We start from the raw sequence: 25,002 nt of genomic DNA, 5'->3' as shown, positions 1-25,002 counted from the left end.
TCAGTCTGGTGAACCTTCGCTGCACCCCCTCAATAGCTAGAACATCCTTCCTCAGATAAGGAGACTAAAACTGAACACTATTCCAGGTGAGGCCTCACCAAGGCCCTGTACAACTGCAGTAAGGCCTCCCTGCTCCTATACTCAAATCCCCTAGCTATGAAGGCCAACATACTATTTACCTTCTTCACTGCCTGCTGTACTTGTATGCCAACTTTCAATGACTGATGAACCATGACACCCAGGTCTCGTTGCACCTCCCCTTTTCCTAATCTGCCGCCATTCAGATAATATTCTGTCTTTGCATTTTTGCCCCCAAAGTGGATAACCTCACATTTATCCACATTATACTGCATTTGCCCACTCACCTAACCTGTCCAAGTCACCCTGCAGCCTCCTAGCGTCCCCCTCACTGCTCACACCGCCACCCAGTTTAGTGTCATCTGCAAACTTGGAGATATTACACTCAATTCCCTCATCCAAATCATTGATGTATATTGTAAAGAGCTGGGGTCCCAGCACTGAGCCCTGCGGCACCCCACTAGTCACTGCCTGCCATTCTGAAAAGGACCCGTTTATCCTGAATCTCTGCTTCCTATCTGCCAACTAGTTCTCTATCCACATCAGTTTATTACCCCCTGTGCTTTGATTTTTCACACCAATCTCTTGTGGGACCTTGTCAAAAACCTTTGACTTGCTTGCCATGTCGAAGCTGTGTAGAGCGCTTGCTTTGGGAGTCTCGTGTCAGATATGCAGACAATGTGGTCCGCCCAGCAGCTGATCGAGCATGGTCAATGGTCCTCTACCAACCTAATCCTGCCACACAGCACTGCCCCCCGCTTATCAAAATCAATGTGGACCATTTTCCATACCTCGGGAGCCTACTGTCAGTAAGAGCAGACATTGAGGACGATGTCCAGCGCAGCCTTCAGTCGCCTGAGGAAGAGAGTGTTTGAAGACCAGGATCTCAAATCTGGCACCAAGCTCATGGTCTACAGGGCTGTAGTGATACCCGCCCTCCTGTATGGCTCAGAGACATGGACCATGTACAGTAGACACCTCAAGTCACTGGAGAAATACCACCAGCGCTGCCTCCACAAGATACTGCAAAGCCACTGGCAGGACAGACGCACCAACATCAATGTTCTTGCTCAGGGCAAAATCCCCATCAATTTAATATCAATGAAAGCAACAAATATTAGCGCACTCGGGCTAAAATTAGAATTTTTATTCAGCAGACATTGTGCCCCAGTTGCCTCGTTGTCTGGTGTTATACTCCCTTCGCTGACCTACGAAGTACATCACTTGCTTCAAACTAAGTGCTTCAGTAATGGGCCCAAGGCTTTGAATATTGTACACAATGTAATGTTCCATTTATAAACTTAGAAAAAACACCCCCAGATCAGACAAAATCTCTTCTGGGTGTCCAACCAGAGTAAAGATTTCTAGTAACATGTTGCCACGGATACAAGAGTTCCCACTTTTGGTTACCTATTACCATTAATAGTTCCCTCGACGGACTCCTGCTGGGTTAGGGACTGATGCCACCAATACCCACAATAGGTCATGTTACAGGAGCGTTGCTGCAATGCCCTGGTTTGCTCGTATTCAGATATTGGTTAAGCCTCTTACAAAAATTCAGCTGTGGCTTTAGAGACACTGGGGCCAATGAAAGTGTTGAGCACCTGTCTTTTGGTAGGGAGAGTCTCCCACCTGGCTCTCCAGAAGTGGAACAGAGACCAGCAGAGACTGACTCATTATTCAATGCTGTGGTAGCATCGCCTAATCTGATCACAACTTGAAATCCAGAATTCATGTTGGCAAGGCAGAGGTGACATTGACTACACAGCACAGATTGTACTTGGTTGGCAACATGATCAACTTGGCTATGTATGTGTGTTGGATGTTCCTCTATACAAGCTCTCCCCTGTCACTATTGCAGCGACTCTCCACACCCAATGATGAGATTGTGGAAGTTTTACTGTCCAAACACCAGGTTCTGGGTGCATTGCGGTTTATTTGAAGCTTTGGCAGCAGTGACATTATATCGGCCGGGAAATTCCTGGATACAGCAAGAGACTGGAGATGAAGGTGGTGTAGAACAGCATTGCAAGTTTTTCGAACAGAGGAATCAGGCTACAAGGAAGCTCACTTCACACCAGGCGTGCTTTGAAGACAACTGGTGGTCGGGTGGGGAGAATAAGCATTGGTTCCCACTGACGATCACTGCCATACCTCACTGACAGTGCTGGAGTGACCACCCACAATTCATGAGACCAGGAAAGAATGAGTTTTCCAGATGAGATTCCTTTAGTAGCAGTCTTTAATGAACAATAATTCACATTACAAATTGCAACTTGAAGTGTATTTACATAATACTAAGTATTTAGTCAAGAACAGGATCACAATTCTACTTTCCTATTTTGTTTTGGATCCAGTGTTGAGGTCTCATCTGCCCACTCAGATGGGCACAAAAAAATTCCTACAGCACTGAGCAGAGTTTTGTGGTGAGCTGGTGAATATTTATCCCTGAACCAGCATCTCAGCTTCTCTAGTCATTTACCCTGTGGGAGCTTGCTGTGCAGTTTGGCTGCCAAGTTGCCCTGCATTACAACTGACGGGGCTTCATCACACTTTGGGATGTCCGGAGGGCCTAAGGCAATATAAATGCAAGTTTTATTTTCCTCCCTGCGATAGCTAGCTTCTAGGCAGTGAAAAATATACAAAGTTTTAAAACATGTTTTAGCTCCAGAGATTTGGGTAAATTGTTTAAAAAAGTGGCAATTTAAAAAATTAACCAATTCCTCAGGTTTAGATTTAAAGACTCGTTTCAGGAGGAAGTGTGTTCCACATTAGCTTTTAAGCCAGCTCAAGTTGCAATTGGTCAATCTGCCTTACCTTTTTATGCAGCATCAAATGACATTTATACCAAGTTAAGGACATCCTTACTTCAGATAGGATGGAGCTTGTGCAACAGTTGCAAGTTTGCACTGGGAAGCATTCTCACTCCCCTGCCTTGAATTGTAACAGGTTTTAAAAAATAAATGGCATGTCTGTTCTTTGGGCTTTTACATCATTGTGAAAGGGGATTTCTTGGCTCAGAGATCAACTTCACTAAATGGAATACATTGTACTTTAGCACCATTAATGTGAATTATTTTAAATTTTAGGGTAGCATTGTAAAGAACATCTCCCATTTCAAAAGCCTTTTTAGTGAACAAGCAGTTGACACCCATAGCTGACTGAACTGTTGGCACTATTAGCAAAGAAAAGCAATGCATCATTTGTTATTGAATGTCTAAACTTTATTAAATGTGAATTATAAAAAGACCATAAAAAATCTATACAATTTTTGGCATTTATTAAAAGTATGCATTAGTGTCACTTCCCAGCATCATTCTTTTAACTTGTCAACTGGAAAGTGTAAACTAGCTTTGCAATTACTAGTTACACATCCACTTCTCTGCTGAACTGCCAGTTAAAAGATATTACTAATGCAATAAATCTGGAACCAGTCAGGAACCTTCAATAAATAAAGCCGTCTGTGCTGTAGCAAACTAGCCAATTTCCTGAGTTCAAAGTACCAAAGAAATTTCTGCATTAAACTGCAAAGGCAGTAGTTCAAAATCCTTTGAATTGCTTCAGATTCTGTGGTTCTGGAGCACTTGGTCAATGCTGGGTTATTTCAACAGTCGCTCCCGTTCTGTGCCCTTGTACTGGTCGTGCAGAGCAGAAACTTTCCCTCGGTTTACAGATGGTCCTAAACACAAGACAATAGTTTTTTTTTAAAAAATAGTATAAAATCTTCAACTTGAATGCAGAATGCAAGTCAAGAATCAATGAGCTCAAAGGCATTTGGTGAGGCCACACCTGGAATACTGCATGCAGTTTTGGTTTCCATATTTACAAAAGGATATACTTGCTTTGGAGGCAGTTCAGAGAAGGTTCACGAGGTTGATTCTGGAGATGAGGGGGTTGACATGAGGAAAGGTTGAGGAGGTTGGGCCTCTACTCATTGGAATTATGAGAGGTGATCTTATTGAAACATAAGATTGAGGGGGCTTGACAAGGTGGATGCAGAGAGGATGTTTCCACTGATGGGGAGACTAGAACTAGGGGGCATGGTCTTAGAATAAGGGGCCACCCATTTAAAACTGAGATGAGGAGGAATTTCTTATAATCTGTGGCATTCACTGCCTCAGCTGTGGAAGCTAGGACATTGAATAAATTTATTCAGTTTCTTAAACAAAAGGAGTAAGGGGGTTTATGCGGAACGTGCGACGAAGTGGATGAGTCCATGATCAGATCAGCCATGATCAGATTAAATGGCGGAGCAGGCTCGAGGGGCTGTTATGGCCTATTCCTGTTTCACATGTTCAAACTACAATTGTCTGCTAGTGTAGAAAGTTAAACAATGCCTCAGTTGGTTACATGGAGCCACACTTCAGCATAAGGCTCAGGTTGAGCACATTTAGAAAATGGCTTCACTCCATTCTCAATCTTGTGGCATTGCTGATATGCTCTGGCCTTGAAGACTAGCATTCAGCAGCTTCACTGAGTGGGGCTTAATTGACCTGTAATTACTTCTGTGGAAACTAGTCTCATCCACAGGCTGGGAAATTGTACAAAGGTGCTTGTAATAGCCTAGCTTCTCTTCAGGCTGCAGGAGTAGGCTATTCAGCTGTGCCTGTCCTGCCATTCAATCAGATCCTGCTGATCTGTATCTTAACTCTGCTCCATATCCTTCAATATCCATGGGGAGGAAAAATCTGTCAGTTAAAATTGAGACCCAGCATCTACTGCTTTGAGTGTTCCTCACTTCTATCAATTCCTTCAAAAAAATCCTAAAAAGCTCAAAATCACCTTTTAACCTATAGTCCAGGGGATTACAGACACCTTGTCAACCCCCCCTCAATCTTACATAACAAGAATTAGGAACAGGAGTAGGCCATCTAGCCCCTCGAGCCTGCTCTGCCATTCAAAAAGATCATGGCTGATCTGGCCGTGGACTCAGCTCCACTTACCCGCCCACTCCCCATAACCCTCAATTCCCTTATTGGTTAAAAATCTGATTTGAATACATTCAATGAGCTAACCTGAACTGCTTCCTTGGGCAGTGAATTCCACAGATTCACAACCCTCTGGGAGAAGAAATTCCTTCACAACTCTTAAATTGGCTCCCCTGGATTGAGGCTGTGCCCTAGTTCTCGTCTCCCCGACCAGTGGAAACAACCTCTCTGCCTCTATCCTGTCTATCCCCTTCATTATTTTAAATGTTTCTATAAGATCACCCCTCATCCTTCTGAACTCCAACGAGTAAAGACCCAGTCTACTCAATCTATCATCATAAGGTAACCCCCTCATCTCTGGAATCAGCCCAGTGAATCATCTCTGTACCCCCTCCAAAGCCAGTATATCCTTCAAGGTGACCAAAACTGCACGCAGTACTCTAGGTGCGGCCTCACCAATATCCTATACAGTTGCAGCAGGATCTCCCTGCTTTTGTACTCCATCCCTCTCGCAATGAAGGCCAACATTCCATTCGCCTTCCTGATTACCTGCTGCACCTGCAAACTAACTTTTTGGGATTCATGCACAAGGACCCCCAGGTCCCTCTGCACTTCAGCATGTTGTAATTTCTCCCCATTCAAATAATATTCCCTTTTACTGTTGCTCTTTCCTTCTCCTCCTTTCTTCCCCCCCCCCCCCCCGTGGATGACCTAATTTTCCGACATTGTATTCCATCTGCCAAACCTTAGCCCATTCTCAACCTATCTAAATCTCTTTGCAGCCTCTCCTCTACACAACCCACTTTCCCACCAATCTTTGTGTCATCTGCAAATTGTCACACTACACTCTGTCCCCTCTTCCAGGTCATTAGTAAACAGTTGCGGTCCCAGCATCAATCCCTGTGGCACACCACTAACTGATTTCCAACTTGAAAAAGACCCATTTATCCTGACTCACTGCTTTGTTAGCATGGATAGAGAATTGGCTGGCTAATACATTTCCTTGGACTCTGCATACCTTTATCTTCTGCAGTAACCTTGTGTGGCACCTTATCAAATGCCTTTTGGAAATCTAAATACACCACATCCATCAGTACACCTCTATCCACCATGCTCGTTATATCCTCAAAGAATTCCAGTAAATTAGTTAAACATGATTTCCCCTTCATGAATCCATGTTGCATCTGCTTGATTGCACTATTCCTATCTCGATGTTCCGCTATTTCTTCCATGATAGTTAAGCATGTTCCCACTACAGATGTTAAACTAACCAGCCTATAGTTACCTGCCTTTTGTCTGCCCCTTTTTAAAGAAAGAGGCGTTACATTAGCTGCTTTCCAATCCACTGGTACCTCCCCAGAGTCCAGAGAATTTTGGTAGATTATAACGAATGCATCGGCTATAACTTCCACCATCTCATACCCTGGGATGAATTTCATCAGGACCAGGGGACTTGTCTACCTTGAGTCCCATTAGCCTGTCCAGCACTACCCCCCCCTAGTGATAGTGATTGTCTCCAGGTCATCCCTTCCCACATTCCTGTGACCAGCAACTTTTGGCATGGTTTGTGTCTTCCACTGTGAAGACCAAAGCAAAATAATTGTTTAAGGACTCAGCCATTTCCACATTTCCCATTACTAAATCCCCCTTCTCATTTTCTAAAGGACCAACATTTACTTTAGTCACTCTTTTCCATTTTATATCAGTAAAAGCTTTTACTATATGTTTTGTGCTAGTTTACTTTTGTAATCTTATACATTTCATTCATTCTTCTGAATGCCAATGAGTAGAGGCCCAGCCTACTCAACCTTTCAAGTCAACCCCCTCATCTCCAGGATCAACCTAATGAACCTTCTTTGAACTGCTTCCAAGTATATCCTTTTGTAAATATGGAAAGCAAAACTGCATGCCATATTGCAGGTGTGACCACCAATACTTATAGCTGTAGCAAGACTTCCCTGCTTCTATACTCCATCTTCTTTGCAATAAAGGGAAAGATACCATTGGCCTTCCTGATCACTTGCTGTATCTGCTTACTAACTTTCATGCACATACCCCCAGGTCCTGCTGTACTTTGCAATCTTTCTCCATTTAAATAACTTGTTCTGCCAAAACACATGACCTCACACTTTCCAACATTATACTCCATCTGCCAAATTTTTGCCCACTCACTTAGCCTGTCTGTCCTTTTGCAGATTGTGTCCTCCTCACTCGTTGCTTTTCCTCCCATTTGTATGGTCAGCAAACTTGGCTATGTTTAACTCAGTCCTTCCCTCCAAGAATTCCAGCAAATTTGTCAACATGACTGCCCTTTCATAAATCCATGCCGACTCTGCTGGACTGAGTTATGCTTTTCCAAGTGTCCTGCTTCTTCAATCATGGACTCCAACATTTTCACAACCAGATGTTAGGCTAACTGGTCTATAGTTTCCTGCTTTGTTGGTTTCCTTTAATAGGGGCATTACATTTGCAGTGTTCCAATCTGCTGAGACCTCCTTGAAATTTTGGTAAATTACAACCAATGCATCCACTATCCCTGCTGCTGATGCAAGCCATCAGGTCCAGGGGATTTCTGTGCCTTTAGTACCACTTCCTTAGTGACTATGATGGTGTTAAGTTCCTCCCTATAGCCCCTGACTATCCACTGTTGGAATATTGTTAGTGTCCTCTACTGTAAAGACTAATACAAAATTTGTTCAGAGTTTGCCATCTCCATGTTCCCCATTACTAATTCCTCAGTCTTGTCCAAGGGACCAACATTTATTTAGCCAATCAGTTTATATTTTGTGCTACTTTACTTAGTCTCTTCCCTTCAAGTATTTTTTTTTTTTAAACTCATTCTTTGCTGGCTTTTAAAAGCTTCCCAATCTTCTGTCCTCCCACTAGTTTTGGCCACTTTGTATGCTCTTGTTAAATTGGATACTGTCTTTAGCCACAGATGGCTCTTTCTGCAAGGTTCTGTGCTGGGGCCCCAGCTGTTTACACTGTACATTAATGATTTGGACGAGGGGATTAAATGTAGTCTCAATTTGCAGATGACACTAAATTGGGTGGCAGTGAGCTGCGAGGAGGATGCTAGGAGGCTGCAAAGTGACTTGGATAGGGTAGGAGAGTGGGCAAATGCATGGCAGATGAAGTATAATGTGGATAAATGTGAGGTTATCCACTTGGGTGGTAAAAACAGAGAGACTATTATCTGAATGGTGACAGATTAGGAAAAGGAGAGGTGCAAAGAGACCTGGGTGTCATGGTACATCAGTCATTGAAGGCTGGCATGCAGGTACAGCAGGGGGTTAAGCAAGCAAATGGCATGTTGGCCTTCATAGCGAGGGGATTGGAGTACAGGGGCAGGGAGGTGTTGCTACAGTTGTACAGGGCCTTGGTGAGGCCACACCTGGAGTATTGTGTACAGTTTTGGTCTCTTAACTTAAGGACATTCTTGCTATCGAGGGAATGCAGCAAAGGTTCACCAGACTGATTCCCAGGATGGTGGGACTGACCTATCAAGACTGGATCAACTGAGCTTGTATTCAAGAGTTCAGATGAATGAGGGGATCTCAAATGTTTAAAATGGACTGGTTTAGACAGGTTAGATGCAGGAAGAATGTTACCAATGTGAGGGGGGCAGGAGGAAGGGAGGAGAGAGTCCAGAACCAGGGGTCACAGTCTAAGGATAAGGGGGTAAGCCATTTAGGACCAAGATGGAGACACTTCACTGAGTGGTGAACCTGTGGAATTCTCCACCACAGAAAAGTTGTTGAGGCCAATTCACTAAATATATAAAAAAGTTTGATGTAGTCCTTACTACTAGGGGGATCAAGGGGTATGGTGAGAAAGCAGGAATGGGGTACTGAAGTTGCATGTTCAGCCATGAATTCATTGAATGGTGGTGCAGGCCCAAATGGCCTACTCCTGCACCTATTTTCTATGTTTCCTCCTCAAATATATGGAGTTGTGAAATGTCTACCACTGCTCAACCATCCCACACTAATCTATTTTCCCAGCCCACTTTAGCCAACTCTGCCCTCACCTTTAAGTTTAATACACTGGATTGAAATCCAACTTGTCCTCCATCTCAATCTGAAATTTAACCATGCTATGATTACCCATTCCAAGGGGATCCTTCGCTAGGAGATTGTTTATTAATCCTGCCTCATTACACAGGACCAGATTGAAGATAACCTGCCCCATACTGCTCAAGGAACCCATCTCTTAGGCATTCAAGACTATCCTGACCAATTTGATTTGTCCGAGAGGTTAAAATCACCCACAATTATTGCTGTTCCTTTTTAGAAGTCCACTATTTCCTGGTTTATGCTCAGACCAACAGAGTTGCTACTGTTAGGGGGCTGATAAGACTACACCCACCAGTGGCTTTCCCTTTATTATTCCTTATTTCCAGGATGTTGAAACAGTTTGTGTGATCATTTGAGCCAACATTGTTTCTCACTGTTAGTGATTGAATCCTTTATTAACAGCTACCCCACCAGTTCCAGTCTGGATCATCAAATACCCCCAAATGTTTAGTTCCCAGTCCTGGTCACCTTGCAACCATCTCTAATTGCCATCAGATCATACCCATGTGTGCCATCAATTCATCTATTTTGTTAATACGATGTGCATTTAGATAGCCTTTAAATTTGTTTTTTCCTGCTTGTATCTTTGGTCCTTCAAATGCACTTTATTTTTGCTTTCTAATTCCAGCTTTACTCCCCTCCCTACTGAATCTATTCAGGTTCCCATCCTCCTGCCAAGCTCGTTTCAACCCTCCCAACAGCACTAGCAACCCCTTGCAAGGGTATTGGTCTCTGCTCTGTTGAGGTGCAACCCATCCAGCTTGTACAAGTCCCACCTCCCCCAGAAGCGGTCCCAATAACTCGAAACTAAAGCTCTCCTTCCTATACCATCTCCAGCCAGAATGGCTAAATGAATGAAGCATTTAAAATAAAGTTTAGATCAGAGAGTTATTTGCTTTCATATAAAAAGACTGGATTGTAACAATCTTACCTATATAACTAAGCATTACTGGAAGGAATATGAGGCCATGAGCAGCTCCCAAAAGCACAATTGCCAGGTACATCCTGAAGTAGAAGATCTGGAAAATCTGGGATTTGGCAAATGCCAAGACCACAATACCTCCAAACTTAGTCAGTGTGATACCGCTAAATACCTAGAGATAGAGAGATAGAGAGAAATATGAGCCCAGGTCCTGATATTATATACACACACACACTGCTGCCACATGGTTACTTACCGAACTACCCATATTTGCCAGAGCTTCCTCTGCACGGTCCACCCTGGTTTTCTTGATACTGACAGAAAATGCTCGAACTATGTGGCTACAGAACTCAACTGAAATACCACAACACTACAAGGGATTAAGAAGAAAAAAATCAATATCCATTCTATTGTTGCAGATGGCAAGACATTTCTTCAACTGAAAGTCAGAAACTATTACAGCACCATTTGCAGAATCAGGAATAAGCTCAGTGCACATTCCTAGAAACACCATAAACAAACTTTCCACACCCTTCAACTCTGGCCCAATATTACAGGTCAAGATTAAGAGGATGTGCAGAAGGCCAAAGACCTGCATAAAGTGATGGTGAGCGCAAGCTGGAGGCAAACGCAATAATTGCAAATTAAAGTGTAGCACGAGTTGTTGAGTTATGAGAAACAAATTGAGGACAACTGGTTGAAAGAAGACAACAAATGGTGAGCAATAGGGACATTAAAACCAAGCGTTTGATGGTAAAAAAGGTAGAGGCACAAAGCACATGTGGGGGAAGGAGAAAACACCACAGGAGCGAGGGATCAAACCGACACATGCCCACATTTACTAGGACCCTGCAGGATGAGCTACTGCAGGAGCTCTCCACTGGCAGAGATGTGACATAAATCTAACCTCCGTCCCTCTCCACACTGGTAAAAGGTAAATCACAATTGATCACAAAAGTACAAGATACAGAATGCTGCATTCTAAATTCCCAGGGGACAGCTAGTTTTAAAAAAAAAATTCAATTCTTGTTAAAATACAAGCCCAATTGAGCTTGAATATCAAGCATCCAGGAGTAGGTGCTCTCCCCTACCCTGTGCATTGGAAAAATACTAGCTATAGCCACTATAGAGGGCAGCTTGTAAATGCAGCAAGTCAGACAGAAGGGACTTACCATCACAAGGTTTACTAGCGAGACTGCATTAAGGCTGATGTTCCACAACCACATAACTCCAAACATGTTGGTGATGATCATAGCAATAGTGATGCAAACCATTACAGCAGACCACACCTCACAGCCCAGCAGGATTGTAGTCACGATGAACACAGCTCCCAGTGACATGCAGAGGTTGAAAATGGTGTCGTCCACAATCGTGAAATATTGTTCATAAAATACATAAAACACACTAAACAAAACACAATTCCAACATTAGATATAAAAACAGAATGCTGCTGAGAAAGTTAATGTTTCAGGTCAGTGACCTTCTGTCAGAAGACAATTCCAATATTAGCATGTAGCATTTGCTAAACAAGATTCCCAAGAACGTGGGTTAGCATTTAAAATTACAAAATACTAGAGGCTGGCAATCAAACAGAACACAAAGCACACTGACCCAACATAACATTTGATGCTTTAGAACAGAGATAAAACTGAGGGGGTATTGTGATCGGTTATATCACTTAGTGACAGTGGACAGAGGTAGGGGTATGAAGATAGCCAAGGAAGTGGGAGCCCTTGGGAAAGAGATTACATGGTTCAGCCCAACTGGTCTATGCTACTGATGCTCACCACCACCCACTCTCCCGAACACTATGCCCATCTCCCAACAATTCCCCTCCTGAACCAGCTGGGGTATTTTTCTTCCATTCCCCCTCCAATCTTCCCCATGTAAATGCAACACCTGCTCAAAGCCTCAAGATGCTCCTTCTGTGGGACAGCAATCTATGTGCACTACCACTAATCCAGTAGAACAGTCACAGACCATCTCCTCCAATGGTTTCCCCAGACACAATGAACAGCCCCATTCTGACAAGCTACCCGTGACTTACCACCAACTCCCATTTCCAGTCCAACTACTTGCCAACAGATCATAAATTGTCTAATTGATATTAAACTAGCCTCCATTACTAGGATAAGTGTGACTTAGTATAAAATACACAAAATTCTTGTACATTTATAGATGCCTTCCTTTCCACCAAAAGATTGGGAAATTATCACTTGCAAATTTTAAAAAAGCTTTGCTGTGAGGGAGTAGTTCATTACCTGTATGCAAAGACACGATAGCCTTTGAGCGCAATGCCCATGGATTCGGTTATGTTTTGAGCTAGAATGCGTGCCTCCTTGGCTGCAGCAATGAAGTCAGCAGATGTTCTCAGCACTGTATGGTAAGTCATGAAGTAAGTGGCTCCCACAGCCGTATTGTTATCAATCAAGTTCACTGCTGAGCCATATGCTGCATGCCCACTACGGAATAGAAAGTTGGTTAGCAGATAATCATTCAAGTACTTTTTTTTTCCCCTATTGACTTTACATACCATTCCCCGGTCAATAATTTCTCTACCACAACAGAAGTGTATTCCAATTCCCATACAACTGCCCAACCCACCATCAGGGGAATATTCAGTGACAAGGTCAATTTAAAAAATAGTGCAAGGAAGAAGTTAGTGGAAAAACAGTGACTATACTGCAGAAGTTCTAATGGGATGTCCAGAGGTTGAGAAAGGTGCTATAGAAATGCAGGCATTGGAGTATGGAATGTTTCTGCCACAGCAAATTGGGGGCAGACCACTGCATTTATATAGCTGACAATATTTTTAAACTGGAAACAGCAAGGCAGGGAGCACAGATGTGCAGTGGGAGCAGTTTCAGATTGGTCAATAGGACCAAATTTCTTTCCACTTGTGGAAAGTCAAAGACTAAGTATATTTTTACACAATGCAGCTCACCATATCACATGCAGCAAGGTTTATATTTGAAGCTGACCTGAAGAGCTAATTCAGCACCCCAGAAATGATCAGACCCAATGAATTGTAGAACTGGCAGACCGACCATCAGCCTATGCTGCTGTTTGCCTGTTGCTCCCATAACTCCTTTCATCCTTTCCATCTAACCCAGGGCCCTGCTCCAAGGCATGCCCATTAGTGGCTTTAGAGTGGCTGAGCACAAAAGGAAAAGATGGAGGCAGAAAGTAATGGGGAAAGTTTTGGTAAATCTCAACCACCACTGCAGTGACCAAACACTACATGGGAACAAGAGTCAAAATAACTCAATTGCAGTCAGAAACATTTACACTTGGTCATGCAATGGCCCAATTATTTACAAGAGTGCAATCGGCCCTTGTGATGCTGGCAGACAGGCAGGAACAGTGACAAGTCAACTGGTTCAGTGGAGTGTAAAGCAAACCAGCATCTTAGTGCTTGCTCGAAGCCCAATAAAATCAACCCAGCACCAGATTCGAGCCAAGTGGGCACCCCCATTAGTACTCTGGGATGCAGATCAGGCCCTGGGGATTTATCTGTCTTCAGTCCCATTAGTTTCTCCAGCACTATTTTCTTACTAATAATCATTTTCTTTAATTCCTCTTGCTCACTAGACCCTTGGTTCCCTAGCATTTCTGGGACGTTATTTGCTCCCTCTTCCGTGAAGACATTCTGCCATTCCCTGTTCCCATTAAAAATTCTGCCATTTCTCTGTAAAAGGACCTACATTTGTCTTCACTAATCTTTTTCTTTTTATGTATTGTAGAAGCAAATCCACTGAATATTTAAAGTCTGTGTAAGTCATTAGCCTCTAATGGAGCACAGGATGCAGTAGGGAGCAACAAACAGGTTACAGACTTGCTTTACAGCAGTGCCATAATAAACCCATCCAATTAGCAGACAGCTTAGCTCCAGCCAGTCCTTGTGCCTATTGAAGGTGCATTCAGAAAGACATGCCTGGTTATAATAGATCATGTGTTACATGACCTGCAGCTGTCAAAACAGCAAAACTGGCAAGTCACAGGGACACATGCACGAGTAGAAGGAGAGTTTCTCCAAACAAATGGATTGAATAGGCAACATCTAGGCTTCCAAAACCAGCAGTGCCCATGGAGCAGATAAACTTTCAAAGCTGAGAGTTATGGTAAAATGGTATTTTCAGATTTAGATTTCCAGGTCACTAAATCAGTGGCCTTGCTCAAGTGTCATTAACTATTAAAACAAAGTCCATTAAACACTCCTTAATCTTGGCATTTGAAGCCAGAAGGATTGTAGCTCCTCACCCTTTGCCACATTTGGAATTTGGATTGTCCAACAGAAACATGGGGAGAAAGGTCATGAAGTCTTCTCCATAGGGTCTTTGTTTTCCCTCGCGAGTTAGTGGACGACAGTGAACACACAATGGATTATGAACTACAAGGACAGAGAATGAACAAGTTAATTTTTTCTCCTATCCAAGAAACTTCTGAAGTTGTGGCAGAATCCTTACACCAGTCTTTCCACCTCCCTCCAGAGAACTTTTGCATACCTGGGCAGCAAGTGCTAGCAGGTTATACAACCAGAGAGAATCCTCTCCATTACAGGCAAGGCTTGGCCTGTGCTCATTCTCAGTTCCAGGAGAAGGTCCCAAAATGGCATCAAGGATCAGAAACCTTGGCCAAATCTACCCTGGGTTCCAGAAGCCACTCCACCTATTCTATCTACATCAGCAGACTACGTAGGATGACCCCCCCCCCCACTCCCCAGATCTCCACCACCTTGTGTGAAGTGCTTCCCATCACCCCTGAATGGCCTAGCTCCAATTTTAAAGTCATGTCCCTTGGTTCTGACCCCACCCCCCTCTCCAGAGTGGATTCTCCCACCTACAAGAAAAAAAGTTCTCGATCTACCATATCTTGTCCCACTTCTACCTGTTTGTCCGATTAACTGGGCAACCAATTCAAACAGTGCAGTCACCTGTTGCATTGCAAAACTTCTCTGAACCATTGTAGACACGGCAGCAAGTAGATTGTGGCTTCACCCAGTCAAAGTAATCATCAATCCACGATGATGGTGGGAAACCAATTCTTGTACTAAGGGAAATTGAATAGTTAAACTAGTTAAAGAAAACACTGGACTTAACAGCACAAATTAATTCATAAAAGTTGTGGAAAATCTCAGTGGCAAGACAAGTTGGCATGGTTGTTTAAAAATTAATGTATGGGATCCTTGGCTTTATAAAATGGAGGTAGAGTGTAGTAGGGTAAGTTACAATAAACTTTTATAAATCACCAGTTGGGTCCCAGCTGGTATATTGGGCACTTTAGGATGTCAAGGCTGAGGATTTACCAGAATGGTACCAGAGACTTCAGTTATGTGGATTACAGTTTGATACAAATTGGCCCCAGTCATTCTGGTTTAAAAACATCCTAAGACACAAATCAAAGACCAGAATATTTCCAGGTGAATGGCGCTAGATGTTCTCTACACCCTCCACCAGAGGGAAAATTCTCACGTTAAATTTACATCTTGGGACAAGTCAGAATACAGTGCCCACCACAGGTGCTTGTACAATTTGTCTGCTATGTGGCAAGACAATAAAATCTGAAGCCACCAGATGTGTCCATGAAAAGTGGACTGGCCAGAAATCAACTGTGCTTTTAAAAATAAAAGGCAAGTGCCTGTTCAATAGCTGGTCCACTTAAGTTTTAAGCTGCACCTTTAATTTATACTTGATAAATGGCTAGCACCATTTGCCAGATATAGTCGAGAGCAAGTGGTGCAATTGCATCTACCCGAGAGGGAGGGTCTCAAGGAAATCAGTCGTCATGTGATTGATAAGTATCAAGTGGCTAATATTTGAAGTGTCACAAAAGTACAAACTCTGGTGCGCCCGATGAAACTTACTAGTTGGCCAGCAGAGCTGCAGTGTAGACTTGTTGGACAACAGAATCATTGTTGCAGCCAACACCACCACACACGGCATTCTGTCCTTCGAAAGAAGTGTAGTTATGTCCTTCTTCGATCACAAAGTATACAGGGGGGCCTGCATGAAAGTACTCTGCCATCGATTCAAAATAGGGCAGAATGTAAGAGTCCTGGGAAGGGAAGAATTCACTGGATCAGAAGTGTACCACCACAGGGGAGAAAAGGAGAGATACACTGTTTGGTACTTACATCTGGCATCGAATAACTCTGATTCAACCCGATCTCCACTTTGTTTATTACTGCAATACTGAATGACAAGATGCCAACAAATACTGAAATCTAGGGAACAAAGTAAAGTTCAGTTCAGTACTGTAGGTTTAGACAAGATCAGATTTGACATTAGTAAACCTGATACATGAATATACTCCATGTTTCAGAGACAACTATTTGTAAAACTGAATTTAAAGTTAGAAATTACTGACAGGTAGGTAGAATTAGAATAGAGAACTGCCACCTCCTGGCCACATACCCAAAGTTCTGAGCCAACAAAGGCTTCTATTTACATTGAATATCCAATTTAAATCATGGCACATTTGATTTCCTTGTGTCTTGTCACTAGAGCACCATGTTAAAACACTTGAAGTCAAGGCCATTGCAACACTAAGGAATTGGAGGATTTTCTCAATCTGTTGGCTGGGAGTTAAAGGAAAATTTCAAAACAGATAGGTGTTAGGCAAGAGTATTAGGGTTATGAAACCAAGGTGGGTAGATGGAGTTACAATACAGATCAGCCATGATACACAATGGTGTAGGCCATACAGCTCCTTGAGCCTGCTCTGCCATTCAATATCATGGCTGATCCAATCATTGACTCAGCTCTACTTCCCTGCCCACTCCCCATAGCCCTTTTCATTTAAAAACTATAGTCTTAAATTTATTCAATGACCCAGCTTCTGCAGCTGAGACAGCAAATGCCATAGATTTGCAACCCTAAAATTCCTCAGTTTTAAATGGGTGGCCCCTTAATCTAAGATTATGCCCCCTAGTTCTAGTCTCTCCATCAGTGGAACCATCCTCTCTGCATCCATCTTCTCAAACCCCTCAATCTTGTAAGTTTCAATAAGATCACTCATTCTTCTGAATTCCAATGAGTAGAGGCCCAACCTTTCCTCAAGTCAACTCCCTCATCCCTGGAATCAACTGAGTGAACCTCTGAACTGCCTCCAAAGAATATCCTTTTGTAAATATGGAACCAAAACTGCACAGTATTCCAGGTGTGGCTTCACGAATACCTTGTATAACTATACAAGACTTCCCTGCTTTTATACTCCATTCCTTTGCAATAAAGGCCAGGATTCCATTGGCCTTCCTGATCACTTGCATTTCATGATCAAGTACCCCCAAGTCCTGTGGCACTTTGCAATCTTTCTCCATTTAATATAACTATTTTTCTGCCAAACTTCACTTTCCATTATACTCCATTTGTCAAATTTTTGCCTACTCATTTAGCCTGTCTGTCCTTGCATTGTCCTCCAAATTGCTTTTCCTCCCATCTTTGTATCAGCAAACTTGGCTACATTACACTCAGTCCCTTCTTCCAAGTAGGAAGATTGTAAATAGTTGGGGTCCCAGCACTGATCCCCACTAGTTACCAGCTAGAGAATGAGCCATTTATCCTGACTGTTTTAGCCAATCCTCTGCCATGCTAATATATTAACCAACCCTGTGAACTTTTATCTTGTGCAGTAACCTTGTCAAATGCCTTCTGGAAGTCCAAATACACTACATCTACTGGTTCCCTTTATCCACTGACATCCTCAAAGAACTCCAGAAAATTTGTGAAACAGGACTTCCTTCATAAATCCATGCTGACTGCCTGAATTTTGATTTTACAAATGTCCTGCTACTTTAATAGACTCAAACATCTTCCCAACCACATGTTAGGCTAACTGGTCTATAGTTTTACTTTTTGTCTGCCTCCTTTTTTTTTTTATAAATCAGAGTGTTACATTTGCAGTTTTCCAATCTGCTGGGACCACCAGAATTTTGGTAAATTACAAACAATGCATCCACTATCCCTGCTGCTACTTCTCAAGACCCTAGGATGCAAGCCATCAGGTCCAGGGGATTTATCCACTTTTAGTCCCATTATCTTACTGAGTACCACCTCCTTAGTGATTGTGAATTCCTCCTCCACACCCCCCTGCTGCCCCTTGACTATCCACTGTTGGAATAGTCATCTTCTGTAAAGACTACAAAATGTGAGATTCTGCCATCTCCATGTTCCCCATTAATTAGAAACAAAGAAAATAAGTGCAGGAGTAGGCCATTCAGCCCTTCTAGCCTGCACCATATTCAGTGAGTTCATGGCTGAACATGCAACTTCAGTACCCCTTCCTGCTTTCTCGCCATAACCCTTGATCCCCTAGTAGCAAGGACTTCATCCAACTCCCTTTTGAATATATTTAGTGAATTGGCCTCAACTACTTTGTGGTAGAGAATTCCACAGGTTCACCACTCTGGTTGAAGAAGTTTCTCCTCATCAGTCCTAAATGGCCTACCCCTTATCCTTAGACTGTGACCCCTGGTTCTGGACTTCCAACATTGGGAACATTCTTCCTGTATCTAACCTGTCTAAACCAGTCAGAATTTTAAACGTTTCTATGAGGTCCCCTCTCTTCTGAACTCGTGAATAAAAGCCCAGTTGATCCAGTATTTGATAGGTCAGTCCCACCATCCCAGGAATCAGTCTGGTGAATCTTCACTGCACTCCCTCAATAGCAAGAATGTCCCTCAAGTTAGGAGACCAAAACTGTACACAATACTCCAGGTGTGGCCTCACCAAGGCCCTGTACAATTGTAGTAACACCTCCCTGCCCCTGTACTCAAATCCCCTCGCTATGAAGGCCAACATGCCATTTGCTTTCTTAACTGCCTGCTGTACCTGCATGCCAACCTTCAATGACTGATGCACCATGACACCAGGTCTCGTTGCACCTCCCCTTTTCCGAATCTGTCACCATTCAGATAATAGTCTGTCTCTGTTTTTACCAAAGTGGATAACCTCATTTATCCACATTATACTTCATCTGCCATGCATTTGCCCACTCACCTAACCAAGTCACTCTGCAGCCTCAGCATCCTCCTCGCAGCTCACACTGCCACCCGCAAATTTGGAGATACTACATTTAATCCCCTCGTCTAAATCATTAATGTACAATGTAAACAGCTGGGGCCCCAGCACAGAACCTTGCGGTACCCCACTAGTCACTGCCTACCATTCTGAAAAGTACCCATTTACTCCTACTCTTTGCTTCCTGTCTGAACCAGTTCTCAATCCACGTCAGCACACTACCCCCAATCCCATGTGCTTTAACTTTGCACATTAATCTGTGTGGGACCTAGTCAAAAGCCTTCTGAAAGTCCAAATATACCATATCAACTGGTTCTCCTTGTCCACTTTACTGGAAACATCCTCAAAATTCCAGAAGATTTGTCAAGCATGATTTCCCTTTCACAAAACCATGCTGACTTGGACCCATCATGTCACCTCTTTCCAAATGTGCTGCTATGACATCCTTAATAATTGATTGCATCATTTTACCCACTACTGATGTCAGGCTGACTGGTCTATAATTCTGTTTTCTCTCCCTCCTTTAAAAAGTGGGGTTACATTGACTACCCTCCACTCGATAGGAATTGATCAAGTCAATGGAATGTTGGAAAATGACTGTCAATGCATCCGCTATTTCCAAGGCCACCTCCTCAAGTACTCTGGGATGCAGTCCATCAGGCCCTGGGGATTTATTGGCCTTCAATTTCCCGACTAAGGATTTCCCTCAGTTCCTCCTCCTTACTAGTCACTGACCCCTTTTATATCTGGAAAGTTGTTTGTGTCCTCCTTAGTGAATACCGAACCAAAGTACTTGTTCAATTGGTCTGCCATTTCTTTGTTCCCTGTTATGACTTCCCCCGATTCTGACTGCAGGGGACCTACGTTTGTCTTTACTAACCTTTTTCTCTTTACACATCTATAGAAACTTTTGCAATCCGCCTTAATGTTCCCTGCAAGCTTCTTCTCGTACTCCATTTTCCCTGTCCTAATCAAACCCTTTGTCCTCCTCTGCCAAGTTCTGAATTCCCTGATTTTTTTTATATTTAGAAACTCTTGCTATCTTTCTATTTCATGCTAGTTTATCTTCCCTTTAAATCATTTTAAGTTGTTCTTTGCTGGCTTTTAAAAGCTTCCTAGTCTTCTGTCCTCCCACTGATCTAACTGAATGGCCTCAGTTCCTATAACATTAATGTGCTTAGCAGCATATTACAAAGTGCACATTGCTATTTACTTCAATCTTTAATTTATCCCATTACCTTTATTTTCCTGTCTCTGCCTCAATAGCGTTAAGTTTTAACAGAACACAAGAATTAGGAGTAGGAGACGATTTTCAGCCGTGAAGTCAGATTCAGCATACACAGCCCGCTGGGGCAGAGAATTCCAAATATTCAGCCCACCGAGTGAAGTTCCTGTTGTAAATAGCTGACCCTTATCCAGAGACAGACCCTAGTTCTAGACAATCCCCATCAGAATCTTAAGCCTTGGGAGGAAACAATTGTTTGCACTATTCAGAGTCTACATCCTCCTGTTAGATCCAAGCATCTCATTTTAAAACAATTTCCATAATCTTAAATTTGGATTAAAAAATAAATTCTTTCTATAAAACTTAACCCCATTGTTCCCAAAACCACCCGATGTCTGGGTCTGCTATAGAAGAGATTGATCACTGGTGATTAGTCAACAATTCCATTGCTGTATCATGTAACTACCTGGCTGAGGTGGTGAACTACAGGAACCCTGGTCTTTTCATCCAGCAATTCCCATCTTCATATTTTGAATATTCTCCCACTAATGGTACCTAGAACTCAAGGATAGTTCAGGGTGCATTTCCTTTCATAGCTCCTCTTCAATTTACCCCCATCCTTTGCTGTAAATACCAACATTCATCTCTATTGATTGAAACCACCACCAGGAAGTTATGAAGCTGACCAGATTAGATTCCAGGAGCCTAAAGTACACTACTCCAACAGAGGGCTTAAGCTTTATATGGATGAGCCATCAACTAGCATTCTATATCTGTTGATATAGATAGCCATGTGTGTCTTACAACAAACTCAGGCTAATCTCCAAGAGCCATTCCCAGGAATTCCACACTTGGATTTGCAAATGAGAAAGTATACAAAAATTAAAAATTCAGTAATTTAGATAAAAGGTAGCATTTGTCCTATTTTGTAAGTGTACACAAGACAGCTAATAACTAAAATCACAACATTTTGGTAGGCAACCAAATAGACCACATTTTGCACTACTGAACTAGAACAACGTGACATCTGTTGGTTTAGTGGAAGAGGGATCTTTAAAGAACTCATGGAATTCAAATACTTACCACAACAGGCCGCACCCAGTTTGTTAATAAAAATGGTGCGTAGATACGTTTGAAGCATTTGAAGAGGAGTTCTTCTGAATTGCTTGCATCAACTTTTTTCTCCTTTTTCACACAACACAGGATATCCATACGATTACTCTGCAAACAATAAAAACACATTTAGAACTGGTATTAAAAGTGTCTTTAACAGTAAATAATCAGTGCTTTGTGGCTGTTCAGACAGCCATGTAGCAATAAGGACAGGTGACCAAAAGCTGTCAGAGGTAGGTTTTAAGGATCATCTGGGAGAGGTGGGGAATTCCAGGGCTTTGGGCCCAACCACCAATGAAGTGATGAAAAAAAAAAAGTGATGCACAAGATGCGAGAATCGGAGCACAGATCAGAGGGTTGTAGGGGCCCCAAGGAGGTTAGAGATAGTGGCAAGGCCATGGAGGGATTTATACATGAACTTTAAAAATTGAGCCAATGTACTTGGAGAGTTAGGCTACAGGCAGTGAGAGTTTTGGATGAGCTCAAGTTTAGAAGCTGCATGAGGCTGGACAGGAGCCAAATGGAGCTTCATTCCAACATGCAGACTCAACTCACCTCTTGCCGCTGGATATCCAGCCCAAAGAGACTTACAAAGCAGGTTATCTGGAGTATGAAGTCTATAAATACAGCCATTCCTGCAAAAAGGGAGAAGGTGCGAACTGCTGGCATCGTGGATAAAGAACCTAGAAATAGTCAAACATACATTAGAATTTATAGCAACAGGTCTTTGCTCTACTCAAGCCTCCTAGTCACTTCATTGCTCTTCAATAGACATCCTTCCATTCCTTTCTCCCTCTATTTAAAGTGCATCTGTTAATTGCCTCAACCACACCATGTAGTTAGTGACCAACAGCAAAGCACAGTTTGAACCACGGGTCGGTCATCTGCCTGGAGGCAGAAACCCTCACCATTTAAAGTACTTGGATGGGCACTTGAAGTGCTGTAACCTGCAGGGTTACAAACCAAGAGCTGGAAAGTGGGATTAGACTGGATAGCTCGACTAAAATGGCCTCATGCTGTAAATGATTTCTTCACATGTAAATATCATCCAGGTCTTTATGGTGGCTAAGGAATTATAGCCACTTAATCCTCCTTCACCCGTATCAGAATTTGACCATCTCGGTAATGCTGGTCAACATTTAGTTGTGCTTATTTCAATACAACTATACAAACATTTACTTTCAAGGTTTATTTTTGGTGATACAGGGAATCCTATAATGGATTATTGTGTTTTAGCATAAAGACATGCAACTCCTTCAGAAATTATGCAAGTGGATGAACAAGGTTGGAGAAAGCATAGCATATATCCAATAACAATTTGCTAGCAAGTGAACAGTACAGATGTACCTTAGTACTTGCAATGCTTTAAACCCACAAGGCTACAGACCAACTAGAAAGTGGGATTAGCTCTGGCCAGAACAGACAATGAGCCAGATGGCCTCGTGCTGTAAAGCTATCATTCTATGACCAAAGGGTAATAAAAGAACTCAAAGCAAAACAGAAAAATGATAGAAATACCCAAGATCAAACAACTGTTGAAACAGAACATTTAGTCCTTGACATTGACTTAAATGCTTCTAGTACTATTAGTTTGATCTCCAGGTTTAAAAAATATAGCTAATCCATTTGTACTTTGAATTACAATTAGAATTTCTTGCATCAAATGCTTAGTGAACAAAAGCCAAACTCCTGCAGCACTGACTCCCTCAAAGAATTAATCGGTGTACCACATACCCAGAAAGAATGCCACAGTCTCAGAGAAGGATGACAGGAATATACTCGGTGCTACCTCCCCTAGTACTCTGCCAATCTGTTGGTCGAGTGGTTCGTTCTGTAGCCGTCTGTCTCGCTGGATAAGAGGAAGGCAAGTGTACTCCATGAGTATGGTCCAAAATCAAGCATATTCAGGTGAAAACATTCAGAACACAAATAACATTAGTACCCGAAATGTCTGAACGATGATAAAGATGTTGTCTACACCAACCGCCAACACCAAAAAGGGGATGACTTCAATCACAATCAGCGTGAGGGGAATACCAACATAGCTGAAAATCCCCAGAGAGCAGGCCACTGAGCTCAGGACAATCACAATACCAGCAACTCCCAGAGAAATTTTAGAGTCCACCTGCAAAAGATTGCAATATAAAGATTGCAAAATTGATGGCACAATATACAAAATACAGCAAATCAGCTTACATCAATATGGCTATGGAGTAATTCTGCAGCATTCTAAAGGGCCAGTTTAACCCACTTCATATCAAATGCTTGGTAGAATCTGAAAAAATCCTAAAATGTCTTCACTGACTAGTGGAGCTTTCAAGTTGCTTGGCCAAAGTTCACTGCAAGCATTCTGTGCAGCCTGTTTGTATGCATGCATGGTATTTACAGTGTAGAAGATGGTGTGGCCTGTGTAGGATTCCCATTACTGTGAGCCTGGCAACTCAGGGAACATTGCTTGTGGGGTGGCAAAGTGAACGCTCCCACAACCACTAGCTCCAGAACCAAGCCTTCATACATTACTAAAATTCAGTTTTATTACTTTAGAACCATGGACAACAGCACTTGTTAAAATCCATGTTGTGTTTTACAAAATGCTGATTAAAGCATTTCCATCAATTAGTGGTTATCTGCTACTACAAGCAACTGCAATTCAAGTTGGTCAAGTTGATCCTGTTACTCCTGTGTTGGCTGAAGGCTTTTTTGCCTGAAATGTTTCATTATGGACTTAATTTTAAATATATCCTGCCAAAACCTTTGCAATAGCTGTGTAAATGCATTAAGTGGAAGAAATAATCCAATTCTATCAGGCAAAGCTTAATGAGTGGATCAGAATATTAAAATTAGAATGTTCTGTTACCCAAGATGGATGGCATATTTAGGAAACACTGATCAAGGCCCTTCAACTCATCACCTCCCAGCCCCATTTGTCCTCACTTAAACCTCCAGTCTGGCCCCTGCCCCAGTCACAAATGCCATCCTTGGGCTGTTGTGCTTCATCCCTCTCCTCTATCTTATTGCTCAGAGTGACAACTTGGTGTTTGATTACTAGCCAAATGCATCCAGAACATCTCCAGCAATGGCTTCTTGTTCCAGCTGCATGGTCACATTACAACAATACCTTGGCTCCCTCATCTATACATTACCCCTCAAATGACATTATCTGTAGACATCAGGTCAGCTTCCACATGCCTGTTGTCCCAACATCTTCCATCACTCATGTCCACTTCTAATTGCTTATCTGAAGCACCTTGGGAAATTTAAAACCATTAAAGGCAATACATAAAAGGAAATATTGGAAAATGCTGGAAACACTTGGCATCTGGGAAAAGAACTACTTGGCATGTTAACTTTCTCTCTCCACAGATGTTGCCTGACCTGCTGAGTGTTCCCAACTCATTTCAGATTTCCATCATCTGCAGTATTGTTGACATAATGGAAGTGGTTGACTAGAGGGACCTCTCCCCACACACTAGTGTTAGGACAAGCACATCTTGCCTGCCTCAGATCTGCTAGATAATTTTGCCAGGAGGAGCAACAGTGTACTGCTGCTGGGAATGCAAATCTTCCAGTTACCAACTACTGATCTACAACAGATATCCAACAATTTAAAGTGTCTACTGCACTGGTCCAGTCAGTGCTGATG

General features: G+C 42.6%; 1 protein-coding gene across 2 annotated transcripts in view; it reads right to left on the bottom strand.

The window, feature by feature from the left end:
* Positions 1–25,002, bottom strand: part of npc1 (Niemann-Pick disease, type C1) — a 55,814-nt gene that overhangs the window by 11,312 nt on the left and 19,500 nt on the right. The window contains exons 13-25 of one of the 2 annotated variants that reach the window (XM_070896879.1): positions 23,302–23,484; positions 23,094–23,208; positions 21,915–22,042; positions 21,330–21,467; positions 16,138–16,227; positions 15,868–16,058; positions 14,938–15,053; positions 14,265–14,394; positions 12,266–12,466; positions 11,177–11,408; positions 10,261–10,374; positions 10,014–10,176; positions 3,281–3,757 (exon numbers count right to left, since the gene is read on the bottom strand). In XM_070896879.1, the coding sequence (XP_070752980.1) occupies positions 3,678–3,757; positions 10,014–10,176; positions 10,261–10,374; positions 11,177–11,408; positions 12,266–12,466; positions 14,265–14,394; positions 14,938–15,053; positions 15,868–16,058; positions 16,138–16,227; positions 21,330–21,467; positions 21,915–22,042; positions 23,094–23,208; positions 23,302–23,484 (1,881 nt within the window). In that variant the 3' untranslated portion in view covers positions 3,281–3,677. Of the gene's footprint in view, positions 1–3,280; positions 3,758–10,013; positions 10,177–10,260; positions 10,375–11,176; positions 11,409–12,265; positions 12,467–14,264; positions 14,395–14,937; positions 15,054–15,867; positions 16,059–16,137; positions 16,228–21,329; positions 21,468–21,914; positions 22,043–23,093; positions 23,209–23,301; positions 23,485–25,002 lie in introns of those variants that run through there. The other variant, XM_070896883.1, reaches the window with a different exon arrangement.

The sequence above is a fragment of the Pristiophorus japonicus genome, chromosome 1, assembly GCF_044704955.1.
Source record: "Pristiophorus japonicus isolate sPriJap1 chromosome 1, sPriJap1.hap1, whole genome shotgun sequence".
Taxonomy (NCBI): Eukaryota; Metazoa; Chordata; class Chondrichthyes; family Pristiophoridae; genus Pristiophorus; species Pristiophorus japonicus.
The sequence above is the reverse complement of the archived record's forward strand: the minus strand, read 5'-3'. Positions and strand labels throughout refer to the sequence as shown.